This window comes from Rousettus aegyptiacus, unplaced genomic scaffold, assembly GCF_014176215.1.
Source record: "Rousettus aegyptiacus isolate mRouAeg1 unplaced genomic scaffold, mRouAeg1.p scaffold_m13_p_14, whole genome shotgun sequence".
Taxonomy (NCBI): Eukaryota; Metazoa; Chordata; class Mammalia; order Chiroptera; family Pteropodidae; genus Rousettus; species Rousettus aegyptiacus.
The window spans coordinates 54,394,397-54,407,352 of record NW_023416289.1 but is presented as its reverse complement, the minus strand read 5'-3'; the positions used below and the strand labels follow the sequence as shown (position 1 = coordinate 54,407,352).

Sequence of the window (12,956 nt, the reverse complement as noted above, 5' to 3'; positions counted from 1 at the left end):
GACATACTGCCTCTTTCACTTAAGAGGTAGCTGGTTAGTATTTGATCACAAGTTGGTTTTCTGTGACCCACCGGCTGAATCTAGCCTGCTTCCCCTTTTATAAATAAAGTTTTATTTGAACATGGCCACACCCATTTATTTATTTACATATTGCAACAGAGACCATTTGACCTGAAAAGCCTACAGTAATTACCATCTGGCTCTTTACAGAAACTGCTGGCCTCTGCTGTGGACACCAATTTTTATTTAGGTGTGTGATTTTTTTTTCCTTTCTAAGGTTTCACATTTATTTGATCAGATGCATTAGGCGGTGAAGTGCTTTTTACTTCCTCCATACCAGTCAAAGTGCGACATCATTTCATGCCTGAGTTTCTGCGTGATACTATATAACGACCGCATTTCTACATAGACCGTTGCAGGTAGTACGAATTGCAGAGATTTCCAATGTTAACTTTTTTAAGCACTGTGCACCCACTGCTGGTCCATTCTGGTGGTGGTGTGCTGATGATAGTTGATATTTAACTGCTGGAGGAGATCGAGGCCACAGTCTCTGTCAGCACAGCGCCCTGAGACTTCTTACACGTGGGCTTTGGTGGAGAACATAGATTTCTGTAATTGAGATTGTTGCATTACATTGTGTGAGTCTTGTTTTAACATAAAGTGAATGTGTTATTTTTATATGACAGTAAAATATTAAATTTGTTTTTCTTTCAGTATTTGAAAAAAATAGGAAATTTAGGAAGAATGAAAACCATTACTCTGCATGTTACTATTTCGTACTCCTCAAACTTATGACTCCTCACAACTCTAGCTGGTTACTGTTGAGTGGCAGATTTGGGGAACATACTGAAAACCACATCATTTACATCTTCAAATTTTAATATTTTCTTTTTTTCATAGTCTTTCAAATGTTATACAGCCTTATACCACCGTGTCTGCCGTGTATTGTACTTGGGTTAGGTAAGAGAAGCCCCTGTAAACATGTAAACTTGCCCAGTCATTCACTAGGTATTGAATAAGGAAGAAATTGTAGAATTTTCTCTCTTAAAATTCCTTGATGAAATCATTAGTTGGACAATAGTATATTTAATTTTCTCTTTGGGAAAGCTTGATCAAAAGTGTTGACAAAGCAAAGACTTGAACTTGGTCTTGGTGTATAGATTTTGTTTCTAAGTGTGTTTACTGTGGTCCAAAGACTGCCTTCCTGTAATACACTCTTTCTTTTAGAACACAGTTCTCAAGTATTGTTTAAATGCAAACAATAAGTTAGTGCATTATATGCATTGACCCCAAGAAAGAAGGTACCTACCAAGAAGGACTCTTGATGATTAACCGGGCTCAAATTAAAAACAGCATCTGGCAGCCTTTTCTAAACAGAAGCCTCTCAGGCAGCCACACTTCAGGGAGAAGCGGCCACTAAGCTGCTTGCCTCCTGCACTGAACTACCTGTGTGCCCTGTGTTCCTGACATGTTAGTTAACCCTTATAAGGGAGTTCCTGGAATCTTCTTTCAACCAGTAAGACTGAGACATTTCCCCATGTAGTCCGAGCCGTGCAGCTATATCCTCACCAGAATCTCCACTGACCAAAAAGAGCATGTCCATCCTGACCAATCAGGACAGTGCTCTCTGGAGCAATCAAACTGTGAGGATTCGGAGCCCTCATTTGCATGAGAATGGACCAGTCAGGGACCACTCGGGGACCACTCGGGACCACTCGGGACCAGGGGCAGGGACTTCTCTCTTTATAGTCCCTGTGGCTCTGGCTGGCAAGTGCTCTTTCCCTTTCCACCAAAGACTGTGTTTCCCTGGCTGCCACGGATCACCGAAGATGTCTTTCCTGAGCAGAGCAGAGCAGGTGGAGTGGACTAGAACAGAGCTGAGCTGTCCGTGGAGAGGGCCCCTCCGTCCATCCCTGAGCCACCTCACAGCCATGCCGTCTCCTAGTCGTGCTGTCACACTGCCGCGCGTTCTCAAAGCTGTGTGCTTGGCACCTGTGCCGTATCACAGTTGAGCTGCTTGCACTGAATAAGGTCTCCTCCTTCGCTGCGCCCCAAATCGGAGGTTCCTGTTGGTGTTGAATTAGCACAGTCAACCACTGGTTGACGTATGTAGCAAGTTTATGATGGTTTAGCATCAGAACTCTGAGTTCTCAGCTTTAGGACAAGTTTGAGGGTCTGGAACACTGCTATTTCTTTCTTAATCTCTCATTTTTGGGTAAATGTCACCTCAGAGAGGTATTTAAAATGGTATCCTACTCATTTCCTATTCTGTTTCTTGTTTCTTTTTTCCCTAGAATTTATGGTTAGCTGAAGACTGTTTGTTTTAACGTTTTGTTTATCTGTGTTACTCCTAGAATAAGCTTTTATGAAGCACCTGTCCACTCAGCGCCTTGAGGACTGTGTTGCCTGGCGCATTGTAGATGCACAGTGAGAGCTGGTGGAACAAAGTCAGAGAGAGACAGTACTGTTTGTAGAACAGGGGCCAGAGGAGGCAAGTGTGTTTGTAGATGGCACTTGTTAGCAGGAGACCCTCTTACGATCTTGGGGAAATGCAGGTGTTTTCAGACCGGGTTTGGGTCTGGGCTCTCCCACTTTTGTGACATTGGTGTTAAATAATTTAATCATTGAAAGACTCAAGTTTTCCACCAAGGAAATAGGGGAAACCTCTTTATGGAGACTAAATACAATATTGAATATAAAGCTCTATAAATGTTAGTCCTCTCTTTCCCCTGTGTGTCAGCATTGAAGAAGCCTAAAGGCAGCCGGAATCTCCCAATCCCTTGTTTCTGGGGCCATTGCCTTGATGGCTTTTGACAGATTTATTCTTTTAGTAGCCTGTGTTGCCAGCACAACAATGACCTGTCCCTTTGACCAGTATGAGAGGACAGACACTTTGTCATCCCTCTTTAATCCTGATATCACAACAACTTGTATGGGTTTTGGCTTTGAAATATATTTAGACGAGTTTATAATTCCAAACTGTTGAGATGGCACCAACCCTTCCTTGGAGCCGTGTGAGTTTTACCAGCTCTTCCATCTAAATGCTGTGGGAGCCACTCAGACAAGTTGACGTTTGTGTTCTTTACACGCATAGTTGTCCTCGATTTCTTGGCAAATAAACATCAGAGGACTGGTTGGTCAGTAGTATGCCTCCATAAATTTCTCCAATCTGTATGGATTACCAAAGTATTAATTCCTGTTTTCAGTTTCCACTGAAATTTCTTTCGCTTGCTATGATGGGAACACTTCAGAAGTCAGTGAAAGCAGATTGGTTCGTAAATGTATAGGTTCTTTCAATCTTTTGTCGCAGGCAAGTCTGAACAAGACCTGAAAAGTCGATTAAGAGGCCAGTGAGCACAGCAGGCTTAATTTTAAATTAAGCGAGGTTTTATGATCGGTAGAAAACCAATTGTGGGATTTTTTCTGTTTTATTTCTGCATGTATGAATGACATTTCTACAATGTTGTTTATCTTGCTTGTTAGTATAAGCCTAAATTTAATTCAGTCACCTGTTATGGGTGAGACACTTTTTTAGATCCAATTATAATGAAATTACTTGGGTCTGCTTTTCTCTTAGGAAGATGGATCAGTTTATTCTCAAATTCAGGGTGTTTGGCAAAGAACCTGCCCTTCTGAAGTCGACAATTCTAGACTATAATGTTTTAGCATAGATGAGGTACTGGTCAGATCACCAACTTAAACTTTTAAGGACATGCTATTTTTAAGATTCACGATTAATACATATACAATCCTGGAAGTCTTTGTAAAGTTTTTCATGAGTGCGTGTGTGTGTGTGAATTCATTTAGTGCAAGTCACACTAGGGAATTCAGCTATTAATTTTAAGGAGGATAATAAGCGTTTAGTTGTTGGAGGGCAGCTGTAGCCCCGCTTCCCTGAGGATGAGAGCTCTGGTGCTCCTCTGCTGCCCCTGTGTCCCCAAGCTCCCTGGTGAGACTGGGGGAGCCCAGGCAAGTAGCATCGCGTGAGTTTAGGGATTAATGTGAAAGCGTAACTAAACATACACCGTTTTCGCTTTACGGGTCTGCTTTTAATAGCCTGTTGGTTGTTGAAACTACTTTGATGGCAATGAAGTGTTTTGTCTTTATTTTTCAGTCAGAAAATCTTTCTTCTCCTTGGAAAGATTGAATCTGGGCAACAAGTTTTACAATCTTTGACTTTCTTCTCTTCCCAAACCTCAAAGAAAGAAAGCAGTGTCTAGTAATCTCAGCCTTGTGCTCAGATGGCTGTGCTTCGCATCTAGGACTTAAGGTGGTTTTTTATTTTTAGTGGAAACCTTTAATTTTTTAAATTTAAATAAAGTATATCTTTATTATGTTTTGTTTACTATTTCTGCCTTGCATTTAAAGAGACAGTAAGCTCCTTGCTAACAGGAACACACCTTACCGAGTTGCTTGTCTCATACAACAGGGAATGGAGGGTTCAGTCTGGCCATTTTGATCCTCCTGTTTTTAAACCTGACGATAACCTTAAATTTCATTCTTAATTTATTTCTCCCTTTTCTGTTTCAGTGTCCTGGGTCATGAAACTTAATCCTCAGCAAGCTCCATTATATGTGAGTAAATCATGAGTTGTTCCCCCCCCCCCCATTTTGTGCTTATCTGTGCTGTTTATGTGCTGTAATAAATTCCCAAATGCTTTTATGTCAAAGGAATTTGTAACCATCTACACATCTACACATTAATTTTGGCATAGTACACTTCAGGAAATGAATTTGATTTAGTCAGTGTTAAATGACTATTAAGTGCATGGTACTGAGCTTGAGAACAAATACCTGTGAATTAAACTATTCGGAGTGATAAGATGCACATATAAGACAATTACATCGCCCTGCAAAATGATGTCGCGGCTTCTTATTTCTACCTGCAGGGCATTTCTGTGAAAGTGGTATGGAGATCTTCCTGCTGCCACTGTGAATGATCCCGTGTTGCAGCTAGGTGGCGCTGTGTCATCGGCAAATTGCTGTTTAGGAGTCAGAAAGTGAGGGAATTATAAAATGGAATGGATAACTAAAGGAATTAGAACTGAAAGAGCTACATTCTAGGTTAGGTGACTTTTGTCGTTAGTGTTGCTGCTGTTAGTGAATTAGCTGAATTGGGGTTGTGAAAAGTGCCTTTTGGTGACAAAGAGATACGGAGAGTTTGAGCTGTGGGAGGCCGGTAGAATTTGGGTTGGTATGGTCTAGAGAGGCTGGGGAAAGTTCCTTTTGTGAGGCAGGACTTGAGTCAGGCCTTCAAAAATAAGGAATCTTTTGTTGGGTGAAAAGTCCCCAGAATTTGTTCAAGACACAGGCCAGATGATCAAGACACAGGCAGATGATGGACGGATGAGTGGTGGGGAAGTGGGCGGTAGAAAGTCTGACCCAGCTCAGTTCGTGTCGGGGAATTATGGGCGAGGAGTCCAAAAAGGTGGCAGAGGCTCTTATGAAGGAAAACACAGGCGGCGGTGGGGGAGTTATTTCGTGACCACTGAGGAGGGTTGGGTGGTGTTTATTTTAAGTCTGCTGTTCATTTTATGCATTTATTTATTTTTAAGCAGGCTGTGCTAATCATGGTCATAAACTTTGCTAACATAAAACACTCTTCCGCATAGTTGATTTCTGTGTTAAGTGCGGCATATAAAGAAAAGTGTGTGTTCTTAGAAGATTCTTTGTATGCTTATTTTCTTTCCAGACTACTTGGAGAGAATTTATGTTCACTGGGTTTACACATGAACTAAATACTTGGACATTTAAAAAACAACTTTTTGCAATATAATTCGCGCACTCTAAAGTTCATCCATTTAAGTGGTTTTTAGTATATTCGCAGTTGTGTAATCATGACCATTATCTTACTTAGAACATTTTCATGTCCCTTTCGTCACTGGCTTGTTTCACTTACCATAATGTTTTTAAGGTTCACGTTAGAGCATGCATCAGTACTTTTTTCCTTTTTATCAATGAATAATATTTCACTGTATGGATATACCACATTTATTTACCCATTTATCAGTTCATGGACATATGGGGTTGTTTCTGCTTTTTGGCTGTGGTGATTAATAATGGTGTGAACAGCAGTTTTTTGTGTAGACGTATGTTTTCATTTCTCTTGGGTATATACTTAAGGATATAATTGCCTGGTTATATGATAACTCTATGTGTAACATTTTGAGAAATTTCCAGTTTTCTACAGCAGCTGCATCATTTTACATTCCCACTAATACTGTTGAGGGTTCCAGTTTCTCTGTATTCTTGCCAACACTTGCTGTTATGTGACGACTTATACACATCCTGGTGGGTGTGGCCTGATATCTCATTGCGGTGTTAAGTTCCATTTCCCTAATGGCTGATGATTTTGAGCACCTTTTCATGTGCTATTGGCCATTTATGTATCTGTAGAGAAATACCTACTCAGATCCCTTGCCCATTTTTAAATTGGATTATATGTGTTTTCTGTTACTGAGTTGTAAGTGTTCTTTGTATATTCTGGATAGCAGTCCCTTATCATATCATATATGATTTGCAAAAATTTTCTCCTATGGCTTACCGTTTTACTTTCTTGATAGTGTCTATTAGAGCGCAGAAGGATTTCGTTTTGGTGATGTTCAGTTTACCTATTATTTCTTTTATTTCTCCTACTTTTGGTATGCTAGCTAAGAACACAGGTTTACTCCTGTTTTCTTCTAGGAGTTTCATAGTTTTAGCTTCACATTTAGGTAAATGATTCTAGAGTTATTTTTGCTACATGCTGTCAAAGAAGGATCCAGCTTCTTTCTTTGACATGTAGATATCTAGTTGTCCCATTTCAGCCCAGTGCAAGTTGTTTCTGACTTCTGACCTACAGAATTGTAAGATAATAAATTTGTGTTGGCTTAAATCTTTTGAGTTTGTGGTAAGTTTTGCAGTAGCACTTGGAAACTGATATAGTAGTAGTTTGGGGAAACTAATTGGTGGTAATGTGAAGGATAATTTAGAAGGAGAGAGTAGAGGCAAGGAGAACAGTTAGAAGCTTTCTTAACGTGCTGTCATGGAATCTGAGAACTTTACATAAAGATTTAGATATCTGCATCAGCTTGTTTTAGAGTTGAAGAAATGAGTTCTGAAGATGCTGTGATAACATGACACGGCTAATTGGTGGTAAAATTGTGACTTATATGTATATTTTGTAGGCTTATTCATAAAAATCACTATAAAGCTTGTTAAGCTTAGAAAAGCTTTGTTTTGTTAGGGAAGCAAGACACTAGAAATCAGTTCTGAGGAATATTAATAAAGTAAGTGCTTTAAATATGAATACGTGTTCTTTTGAAATAATTTTAATTTTCAGTTACAATTGGCATACAGGTTATATTAGTTTCAGGTGTACAGCATGGCAATTAAACATTTATGCAACTTATGTAGTGATCACCCAGATACTTTTAGTACCCATCTGACACCATGCATAATTATTATAATATTGACTATATTCCTTATGCTGTCCTTTACATCCCTGTGACTATTTTGTAACTACCAATTTGAACTTCTTAATCCCTTCACCTGTTTCACCTACTTAGGCCAAGTCCTCACCCATCTGGCAACCATCAGAATGTTCTGTTGTATATCTCTCTGAGTTTGTTTGTTTGTTTATTTTGTTCTTTAGATTCCACGTGTATGTAAAATCATATGGCATTTGTCTTTCTCTGACACAGTACCCGTTAGGTCCATCCAAATCTCGCAGATGGCAAGATTTCATTCTTTTTTAATGCCTGAGTAATATTCCACTGTATATATGCACGACCTCTTCTTTATCCATTCATTCATCTTTCGATGGACACCCAGGTGGCCTCCATACCTTGGCGACTGTAAATATGCTGCAGTGAACATAGGGGTTCACATGTCTCTTCAAAGTAGTACTTTGGATTTCTTCAGATAAATACCCCTAAGTAGGATTCCTGGGTCCTTCTTTGTCTCTTGGTATAGGCTTTGTTTTAAAGTCTCTTTTGTTTGATGTAAATATTGCTATCTCAGATTTTTTTTTTTCATTTCCATTTGCATGAAATATCTTCTTTGATCCCTTTACTTTCCATTTGTATGTGTCTTTCATTCTGAAGTGAGTCTCTTATAAGCAGCATATGTCAGGGTCTTGTTTTCTTATCCATTCAGCCACCATATATTCTTTGATTGGAGCATTTAATCTTTTTTCAATTGAAGTACTTGTGAATACATATGTATTTACTACCATTTGATCCATATTTTTTTATCTTTTTTTCCTCCTCCTTAACGAAGTCGCTCTAACATTTGCCGTAACACTGGCTTGGTCGTGATGAGCTCCTTTAGTTTCTTGTCTGAGAAGCTCTTTATTTGTCCTTAGATTCTAACTGATAGCTTTGCTATCTAGAGTAACCTTTGTTGTAGGTCCTTGCTTTTCAGCATTTTGACTTATTTTGTGCCAATTCCTTCTGGCCTTGCAAAGTTTCTGTTGATAAATCAGCTCATAGTCTTATGGGAGTTCCCTTGTGGGTAACTTCTTTTGCCGCTTTTACTATTCTTCGTCTTTAACCTTTGGCAGCATTTTAATTATGATGTGTCTTGGTGTGGGCCTCTTTGGGTTCATCTTTTTGGGATTCTGTGCTTCTTGGGCTTGTACGTCTCTTTCCTTTGCCAGGTTAGGGAAGTTTTCTGTCATTAATTCTTCAAATAGGTTTTCAGTTCCTTGCACTGTCTTCTCCTGGTACCCCCATGATGTGAATGTTGGTACACTGAATGTTATCCCCGAGACCCTTTGAAGTATTCTCATCTTTTTTGGATTCTTTTCTCTTTTTGCTGTTCCGATTGGGTGTTTTCTGCTACCTCATCTTCTAAATCGCTGATTTGAACCTATGCTTCATCTGTCTGCTCTCGATTCCCGCTAATGTATTCTTCATTTAAATTATCATGATCTTCATATCCCACTGGTTCTTTTTATGTTTTTTTTTTTAATCTCCATTTTTAAGTTTCCTATCTTTTTGTTGAAGTTCTCACTGAAATCATCGAGCATCCTTATAACCAGTGTTTTGAACTCTGCGTCTGGTAGATTGCTCGTCTCTATTTCGTTCAGTTATTTTTCTGGAGCTTTGTTCTGTTCTCTCACATGGACGTGTTTTGTTGTCTCTCCATTTTGGCTGCCTTCCTGTGTTTGTTTCTATGTGTTAGGTAGGGCTGCCGTGTCTCCTGTTCCTACTAGAGTGGCCTTATGTAATAAGTGTCCTATGGAGCCAAGGGAGACAGTCTCCCAGGTCACCCGAACTGGGTGCTGCAGGTGTGTCCCTTGTGTGGATTGTATGTCCCCTCCTGTTGTAGCTGAGCCTCAGTTGCTGTTTGCATGGCAGTGGGAGGGACCGACCCTCAGGCTGATTGGCTGTGAGGACTGGCTGATGATTGCATTGGAGGGGTTGTTGTAGAGGAGCCGACCCTGCAGAGTGGGATTTGCTTTATTTAGGAGGACTGTGGTGCCTGCTGAGTCTGCCCTTTTGGTATGTCGTCCTCAGATAGAGCCTGGGGTGGTGCTTCAGCTTGGCTCAAGCTGGCCACTTGGCGTGCCACCCCGGGTCCTCCTGGGAGGGGTCCTGGCACAGGCCAAGTTCAGCTTCAGCAAGTGCCTTGCCCAGGGCCACCTGGCAAGGGTCACCAAGCAATCTGCAGGTGGCTGCTGCCTGCGTGAGACTTAGAGGTACCTTGAGAGGCCAAGTCACTATCCAAGGCCAGCGTCTCTATTGCCAGGCTTGGGGCTGCTCAGCAAGAGGACAGGGCACACTGAGGCCAGGTGCTGCTTGTTTGGATTTTGTGAACCTTTGAGAGACTAGGAAAGTCTGCAGCATGAGCGAGACAGGCTATTTGCATAGAAAAAGCACTGGAGGCGGCTTTAGGTGGGCCTGCAGGTTGGGTGGGGCGAACCTCATTGGCCAGGTTGATGGAGAGTCAGATATGGTGGCGCCTGGGTTTGCAAGCGGGGATGGGGAGGGGAGGGCTCAACAAAGGTTGACAGTGTCTTCTGCCAGCACTTCTCTCTGAGAGAAAGCTGCTCCTCCAGTCCTTGCCCTGAAGCCAGAAAACTGAGTTCCTTCCTTCCTGTCCCTGCCACCTTTCAAGCAGCTGTCCCCAGCGCAGGAGTTCAGAGTGTGTGAGTCCTTCAGCGTTGATTCTGCCCTCCGTCCCACTCAGCCACCGTCTCTGATGTCTTTTACAGCCAGAGGTTGTGGGGACTTCTCTTCTTGGCACTGGAACCCTTTGATTTTTCAGTGGGACCTGTACAGCCAAGATAATCCCTCATGATTTTCAACTCCCACACGCAGATGAGGGACCAGTCCTTTTTACGTGTCTCAAGGTGGCCCCCTCCGTGTGTCCTCAGTTGTAGGACTTATGTTCAGCTAGACTTCAGGCAATTCCCAATAACAGTTGTTCTGTAGTTCAGTTTTAGTTTGGATGTGTTAGTGAGAAGAGGCCACCACAGTGACCTGCTCCACCATCGTGACTGTGGGAGACCTGATTGCGTGTTTAAGTGGGCAGACTCTACTGAAGAATATTGTAAACTTCGGATTTCAAGTATGTCTGTTAGCAGTAATACTTAATGGGGCAGTTTTTTTGTTTTTTTGTTTTTTTTTTAACAAGGAGAGTGATAATATACTTTATTCTGCACGAACTAAGTTATTATAGGGACATATGCTGTGCTGTTTTGGTGAAGAAGATTATATGACAGTCCGTCGGAGAGGTTCAGTGCTTTGCCTTTGGAACAAGCAGTACTACACAGAAAAATAAAAAGAATATGTTAAAGTTTTTCTTTCACTTTATACTTGGAATCTGTTGGAGCGAGTATCATCAAGAGAAAACTATTAGTAAATAAGGAAAACACCTTGGATCCTGAGACACATAAAATACACAAATCTCACAGCACTTAATATAATAGAGACCTACACAGTTAAAGTCCTTTTTAAAATAAGTAACCCAAGTTTTACCTTTCATTTAACGTTTTTAAATGTTTTCCTTGAAATAAGTTAAAATTTTCCGAAAAAATTGCAAGAATGTAACTCGCTTCCGTTCATCTTTTATTAACATTAAGTCACATTTATGTATCATTCTCCATATTATATATATTTTTGAATTTGTTTTAAAGATGCAGATATCATACTCTATTCCCCTAAATATTTCCTGAAAACTAGGGCATTCTCTTTCACAACCACAGTACAATTAACAAAAACAGGAATTGTAAAATTGGTGTAATACTCCTATGTAAGTTTATATCCAAAGTTGTGTAATTATCCCAATGATGTTCTCTATGCCATCCTCCTCTGTTCATGATTTAATCCAGGATTACACATTGTGCTTATGTCTGTTTAGTTTCTTAATCATGAATAATTCTTCCGCTTCTCTTTGTCTTTTATAGTATTGACATTTGGTAAAATTAATAGGCCAGTTACTTTGTAGTAGTTTGGGTTCGCATGATGTTTTCTCTTGATTTTGGCAGGAATACTACACAAATGATGTTCTTACTGGTGTATCACATTAGGAGGACACATGCTCTATCATTGTTCAGTTTTCGGAGATGCCAACTTTGATGGCTTGGTTATTGTGATATTGAATTTACATAATCCATCCATTCCAGAGGAATTGGGCATTTAAGGAAGATGGTGACAATGTTCACTTTCCCTCTTTAATATTGTTTTTGTCTGGAAGTACCTGTCGCATATTGGGTTTTCCGAACATGCGCACCCTTGTTCTCCCTAATGTGCGCCCTCGAGTATCAGTGAAAGTGAAAGGGCCGGCATCAGCGGGGAGCACGTGTGAGTGAGTAATTCATTGTCTTGGGTCTGAACAGAGCATCGTTTCTGTGCTTGTGGATACACACACGGGGTTTTTAAACAATTGAAATCCTCACCTAAGCTGTTACAGCCATGTTCAATGTGGAATATAGTGGCGACTCGGTGAATGTTCATTCCGTGAGTGAATGAAATACAACTTAGATAACACTATAAAATTTTAGTAAACTTGAGCTTCTTTTTGACAGAAAAACTGCTTTTCTTAAATTAGCTCATTTGTTTTCTAAGTTTCATTATTAATATACCTTGTGTGGGCCCTAAATAGGGATGTCATCTTTGTGATTAAAGGTGTTGCTAATAAGAAAATAAATGTAATACCAATATTTTTATTGCACATGTGTAACTTTACAATTACAAAGAATCTGTAAAGCATGCCTGATAGTTTTATTGTAAAGATGTATACTGTGGGATAACTAGCTTACCTAGTCATTAGCTAATTGAAAAGACATGCTAGAAATAGTGCTTATTATCTCTTGAGTCCTGAACTATTTTCTTTAGTCCTAATGGGACTTATGGTCTGAGCCTCTTTTTTATAGTAAACTACATAGAGCAAACCACATGACTGCTAATTTTTTTTTTTTTCTTAATGAACATAGTATATGTGCCCTTTGGCTCTAGAGACCTTCTCACTGTCAAGATAAAAGCATATACTTTTCTCAGAAGGGATCGAGGATGAGGGATGTTGTCAGATGATAAAAGGAAAAGCCAACACATGAAACAAATGTTGGTATTTATAAAACAAATAAATGGGCCCTACCGCCACCCACACTCTAAGCTCTTCAGGGCCTAGCAACTGGACACTAGCAACAGTAAACAAATCCTCCCCCGGAGTAACAGCTGAAAAGGAAGCAAGATTTTTAAACTTCCGAAGGAGGAGGAGGAAAAGGTCTTTGGAAGCCTCTTATCTCAGGTCCCAGGCCTTTTCGAGAAGAGATCTGGCAGGCTTTACAAGGAACAGTAGGTGTCACTAGTAAAGGCGCCCGGATTGATCTCATACTTCATATGCCAGGGGGAGTCACTTCCTTTCTCCCCTCATTGTTGTACTCTTTTGGAGAAAAAGTTGTGATGATGCACCCAGAGAATGTCCCACAGTCAGCTCTCCCTGTGCGAATGAACTTTGTGGGAGAGGTCA

General features: G+C 40.4%; 1 protein-coding gene across 12 annotated transcripts in view; it reads left to right on the top strand.

The window, feature by feature from the left end:
* The window catches only part of AKAP13 (A-kinase anchoring protein 13), a 235,136-nt gene that overhangs the window by 51,508 nt on the left and 170,672 nt on the right, over positions 1-12,956 (top strand). For all 12 annotated transcript variants that reach the window (XM_016151661.2, XM_016151658.2, XM_016151655.2 and 9 more), the window contains exon 2: positions 4,531-4,574. In XM_016151661.2, coding sequence (XP_016007147.2) covers positions 4,542-4,574 — 33 coding nt within the window. In that variant the 5' untranslated portion in view covers positions 4,531-4,541. The remainder of the gene's footprint in view (positions 1-4,530; positions 4,575-12,956) is intronic.